This window comes from Falco peregrinus, chromosome 5 (genome assembly GCF_023634155.1).
Source record: "Falco peregrinus isolate bFalPer1 chromosome 5, bFalPer1.pri, whole genome shotgun sequence".
NCBI lineage: Eukaryota > Metazoa > Chordata > Aves > Falconiformes > Falconidae > Falco > Falco peregrinus.
The window spans coordinates 2,164,330-2,170,303 of NC_073725.1; the positions used below are offsets into that span (position 1 = coordinate 2,164,330).

Genomic DNA, 5,974 nt, shown 5'->3' on the forward strand with positions numbered 1-5,974 from the left:
CGCAGACTGCTCACCCATCAGACCCCAATTCACAGCACAGAAGGGTGCTGTCTGCATCCTGCTGACCCCACACCAGGGAACAGCAGGGAGTGAAATGAAACCAGTTTTATAGGGAGTGCAATTAAAGGAAGCAAGGGGCAGAAGTTCATCATCCCCCTTTAACAGGTGCTGAGTTTAGGTAAGCTGCTCTGATGACAGAACTGCTGTGTAGTTGGATAGCCACAGACTTCTGAACTTTGTGGAAGATAGGTCTTTGGGTTACATTTTGGTCACAAAGGATTTTTCTTCCCACTGAAAAAACACCTCAGTTACTTGTAATATTATTTAAATGCAGTCATTTTAGTACTGGCGAACACTGCAACAGACTGACAGCATGATAGTCTTGACAGGTCTATCCTGTAGAAATCTTTCTAATTTCTCAGAATATATTTTACAGTATTTCTTAGTGTAATAATATCATCTTAAACCTCAGCTTTTAAAAAGTTCTTTTTTAAAAAGAAAAAAATTAAAAAAAAAAAATCCTGCCACAAAAATAGAGAATTCTAACATGTTTTATGGCAACAGTTTTAAATTAAACTGTTTCAGCATTGAAAATCCATTAAACGTGGAACAAAACCTCCCAGCATAAAGACAATTATCTAGGGATTCAACTACTGAAACTGCTTGCAATCAACTTATTTCAGTGGAATATCCTTTTTTCAAGCTTACAAGAAAAAAAAAATTGAAATAAATCAGAGAAGTCAACACCAAAGTTTCTCTACATCACAAAGCAATAAGGCAATTTAATACGGTATTAACACATGAGACAGAAGTTAGCTATGCTTTTCAAAGATCACTTAAAACAGAACTGAGAAAAATGGGCTGATGATATGTTCTTAGGCTTCTGTACTAAAATTGTCATGTTCCATAGTTTCAGATGAGTCAGCTGAGTAGGAAAGTTGGTTGTCTTGTACTATGCTCGTGCTTCCGGACCTAATCCCATCCATAATTAAAAATAGAGATTATTTGCCAAAATTTGTCAAATCTGAAAACAGTTTCGAGTTTAGTCTTATCTGACTTATTAGCAAAGCATCTAGGTCCTTCTTTCCTTCCTAATTAAGATGACATGGATAGAAATATTCAGTGTTTACTTGTGTTGATTCAGAACAAATTAAAATGTAGTAGTATGAGACTCTGTCTTAGCTGTGTTACGGGAGGTCTGGAGCTCAAAGATTTGTACTGCTATACATTCAATAAGAAAATAATATCCATCCTTATGTACTAGCTGATTATTTCTTTAGCTAGAAAAAAAACGTAAGAAAAATCACTTTTCTTCCAAAATGTTAATTCTCTAGGGAATGTTTTTCAACGGTTCTTTGTTATCTTCCTAACAAAACTGAAAATAATTACAGCAACACTTCTTACCACTCACAAATCTAACACGCATATAATCATGGTAAGAACAGTTATTTTCCACCTTTATAGTATATATGTACATTCCTCTTATGCATTTAGAGGTGGACTTTTTCAGCCCAGGAAGGGTGACTGTACGTAGCGTGTCTGGCCTTCTGCAAATTACAGGCTTGATAATGTAAACTGGTCACCCTCAACCAACTGGCAGCTGAACAAAAGCACACATTGATTTACATTTTCCAGGTGATGAAAAATCCTCCACTTAACCTGGTAAGACCTTCCAGGGATTAAGTGCTGCCTTTACTAACAGTGGTATGTCCTTGGATGGTAGTCAGGGTCAGCACACTGCATGGAAATGCAGCTGTCCTTGCCCTGACATACAGTAGACAAGCTAACAATAACTTTTTTGTTCAGCTCTGCAGAATCAGTTTGCAAAATGTGTAATTTACATCGTTAAGTTGGTAGGGGTTTTTACTATATATATATGTATAAGCAAGGGAAATGTAGAAAACTAGGAGGTTATTACAAAGGGTTGGAATGAAGGTTAAGTACTGGCAGAAGAGGATTATGAATTTCTGGCAAAGGCCCACCTTCTCGTCTGTACAATGGACAGATCTCTGGTGTCCTGCAGCAGGGAAGGAGAAAGCAAGCTAGCTGCAGAGAAAGGCACAGCTGTGAGAGAGGCAGACACCAGAGAGTAACTGCCATGGTACATGGCAAATAGGGGCGTGCGGGCTAACAGCAATTTGAGTTCACATGGGTGAAAAAGAAGGAAAGCACTGAGTTCATATGTCAATGACACAAATTAGTAATAAGCTATTTATTCTTGCAGCTCCCATCACCTTTGGCTAATAACAATCTTTGACGATTAAAGTAATGATTAAAGTCCTCAGGACCAAATTTAACCCACTGACCAAGAAGTGGCAAATGAATCCACTCTTGTGGCTGAAGTCAAGAATGGCCAGTGGTATGAAAGGGACAAATGTTTCTGTGTGTTAGTTTTAGGGAATCATGCTCTGCATTTCAGTTATGGACTACGTATTGCTGGCTCTGCCCTGATTTACGGATGATACACTAAAAACCTCACCTGTCCCACTACCAGGTAGTCATAGTCTTCTGGCACTCTTGCTGCACAGGGAGAGAGAAACCCAAATTCATTTCACTGAAGTAATGCAAAAGACAACCTCAAGAATGCCAAGAAGAATTTTTTGTGAAATGGACATTTTTCTGGATTTTTCAGATTTGAATTCAGTATGCTTTACTTAAGTTTTAGCTGTTTACACTGAGCAACATAATTCTTAATAAATTATTACTGAGGGGAAAAAAATTGCAAAGCCTCTTGGGAAGATGACAGCATGAGCTTACTAGAATCGTAGGCCATTAATTCCTTGGGTAAAGCAACATCCTTTTGTGGTGCTGGATTTTAGCTTTGATGACAACATTGACAAAATTTCTGCTTCTGGTTTAATTTGAAGTGTGAAACTCTGTTAAGCAACCCAATCCAAACATCATTTTCCTCACTTCAGCTATGCATTAGAGCAGAGGGATTTTGCTTTCAGTTTAAAAATAGGAACAGTTTCCCATCAGTTTATTCAATTTTGTCCCCTTTCTGGAACTTACTGCGCTTTTACTTGCCTTGGTGGTTAGGGGCTGTGCTGTAAACCAAAGCAATAAGGATGACTTTAGTTAAAGAAGAGGTTTGGTTTTGTACCATCTTGCTAAGAAATCTTACGACAACTCCAAGATAATGTATTTTGAGGTCACGAAACACACAGGTGCTCAGTCTCCTCACTACTGCCTTGCTTTGAGGGCAGCCAAGACAGAGGAATGTCATTTTCTTCTGCCACTGCTGGTGACCTGTGGGCAAGATGCGAGCAGAGAGAGAGATCATCACACTCTTCCTTCCCTGGCTCCCTGCTCTTCTTTGCCTTTTGGTTCATAGCAGATTCCTGTTCTACGGCGGTAAGAATGGTTCTGCTGGTTCCTGCAGTCTGCCTGCAGTCACAGCTGGCAGCACAAGGCTGAGGAGAGGGCAGATCTGCACCAGTGCAGCTCAGGCACCGCCTCAGAGCTGTTGCCAGCGCACAGTGCAAGCACTCACAGTGACAAAGGTGCCGCTTTAAGAGTTCTAGTCTTTGTGAATATAGCTAATCTTGTTCTTTTTCCCTCTCTCTTTTCTTCACACACACGCACCCCCCCCAACACCTTCCCTTAGCCAAGTAACATTATGGTACCCAAAACATCCTGTGGCAATTAGTTCCCCGGTTTCCCTGTGATTAAGTACCTGATTTGATTTCTCCTATTTGAAATCCTCCATTAGTCGTGCTTGCCTCCTTTACACTAACTACAACTTTACTACCTATCTTTTTATATAATAACCGCCCCTCTGAAGATTCCTTCTTCAGTATTTCCTTCTGCTGAAGCTAGTTCTTACCCTTGCTGCTGATTTTCTCTGCCCCATTTTAACTCCACCTGATCTGTTCTGGCGTGGGGATCAGATCTGCACAGGTCTGCGGGTTTTTAGGGCAAATGTGACACAATTCCCGATTTGTTCCGTGTTCCTCTGCACTCCTTATAAATTCGCTTTTCCTTTTGTGAACTGCCAGTGGTTTTTAAGCCAACAATTTGCAACACCTGCTCTGCCGACTGCATTCCTCCCGGCGGGGTACGCACCAGCCCGGGGTGCCCTCGGCACGTGGAGCAGATCCCCAGCCCCCGCCGCCCGCGCCCCCGTCCGTCCCCTCCGTCCCCGCCGCCCGCACCCCGCGGCAGCCGCGGCGCCCGGGCAGGTCCGGCTGCTCAGCAGAACCCGCCCCCGCCCCGCCCCTCCCTGGGATTCGATGTTGTGTCACGTGGCCCTGCGGCCCCGCCCCCTTTCCCGCGCGCGGTCCCGCGGCGCCGGGCAGCATGGCGGGGTGCGGGGCCGCGGAGCGCGTGTTCCCTGCTCTGCCCCGCCTGCAGCCGCTTTCCACGGCCCGGCGCCCACCCGCGCCGTGGTTCAAGGACGTCCAGGCTGCCCCCGGGACGGCTGTGGGCTGGCAGCGGGGCCGCCCTGAGCTTCAGCCGCCCGCTCGCTCATGGAAACTACGGGAGATGCTGGTGGCAGCGGAGCTGAGGGGCCGGTGAGGTGAGGGGACCGGCGGGGCAGAGGGGGTGGCCGAGGGGAACGGCGGGGGGACATGGCCCGGCTGAGGGGACTTGGGGAGCTGAATGGACAGGGGGAGCTGAGGGGGACAGCAGGGCCTAGGGGGGGCTGAGGGGACCGGGGAGCCGCGGGGGACGGTGGGGCTGAGTTGGGGCCGAGGGGGACGGCGGGGCTGAGTTGGGGCCGAGTTGGGGCCGGGCTGCGGCCGTGCCGTGCCGAGGGACCAGGGCGCTGCGCGGACCAGCGCCGCGGCGGGGCTGAGGGCCGGGGGCCGCGCGCGGCGGCCGGCGCCTCGCAGGCGGGGCACGTGCCGTTCGGCGCGTGGCGGGGGAAGCGGAGGAGCGGGGCGGCGGTTGAGCGCGGCGTTGGTGCCACCTACCGACACGGACGCGTCGCAGCAGCCCGTCCCCGTCAGTGCCGACACCTTCCCCGCCAGGCTGTGGCGGCTGGTCAACAGCCCGCGCTGCCGCTCCGTTCGCTGGGGCGCCTCCGGCCGGGGGCTGGTCATCAACCAGCCGCGCTGTGAGTGCGAGCTGCTGGGCGCCGGGCCGGCCGTCGCCGCGCAGCCGGGTGGCCGTGGGGCAGCGGCAGCCGCCGGTTTCTTCAAGAACTTCAGCAGCTTCATCCGGCAGCTCAGTCTCTATGGCTTCCGCAAGGTGGGGATGTTGCCGGGGAGCAGTGTGGTGGGGGGGCCGGGCCCAGAGGGTGGACAAGGCAACGGTGGCAACTGCACTGGGCCCCTGCATCACTTCCACAGCCCCCACTTTCGCCGCGACCGCCCCGACCTCCTTGTCCACCTGAAGTGCCTGACGAAGGGCAACAAGGCGAAGATGGCAGCGGGCTGGATGTGACCAGCCGCCCACCCAACCGCTTCCAGCGCTTGCCTGGCACGCCACTGAACGGGCAGCCGCTGCCTCCGCCCTCGACGCTCAGCAGGCCTGGTGAGTCAGAGTGGGCCATGTGGGGCCTTGGTGGGTTTTTGAGAAGCGCTGGGTGGCATGGGATTTGAAAATCAACACTCTCCTGAGGGAGAAGGGTTACCTGTCCTTGCCGGTGGCATCTCAGTTCACCTGGTGTAGAGAAGCTGTTGTTGTTTATGCAGGTAGATGTATTTCAGGCTGCCTGTAGACTACAGTACAGTCTCCATTGCGTACTACACTAAGAACACCCTTGCCCGATCTCTGGAGCTGGCACAGCTCTACCAGATGAGCGTTACTGCTTCTTGCCCTCAGTAAGGATGCCCATCAGTAGGGATGCTTAATAAGCTGTCATTAAATGTGTGTGAAAGTGAGTCATGTGAAGTGATAACTAGAGCATCCTGTTAGTTTTGTGCAAAGAAGACAAGACCTGGTAGTAAGATTTTTGTCAGTTGTCTCCTGAAAGAGAATTCACAAGCTACATAGTTTTTAAAACGGATTGAATGAGTAGTTGAGAGCT

General features: G+C 49.1%; 1 protein-coding gene across 1 annotated transcript; it reads left to right on the forward strand.

The window, feature by feature from the left end:
• The first annotated feature begins 4,299 nt into the window (after positions 1-4,299).
• On the forward strand, positions 4,300-5,772 carry LOC129784433 (heat shock factor protein 5-like). Its single transcript, XM_055803612.1, is given in 4 exon segments — positions 4,300-4,514; positions 4,836-5,371; positions 5,374-5,478; positions 5,666-5,772. Coding segments are annotated over 4 exon segments (963 nt in total).
• The last annotated feature ends 202 nt before the right edge of the window (positions 5,773-5,974 follow it).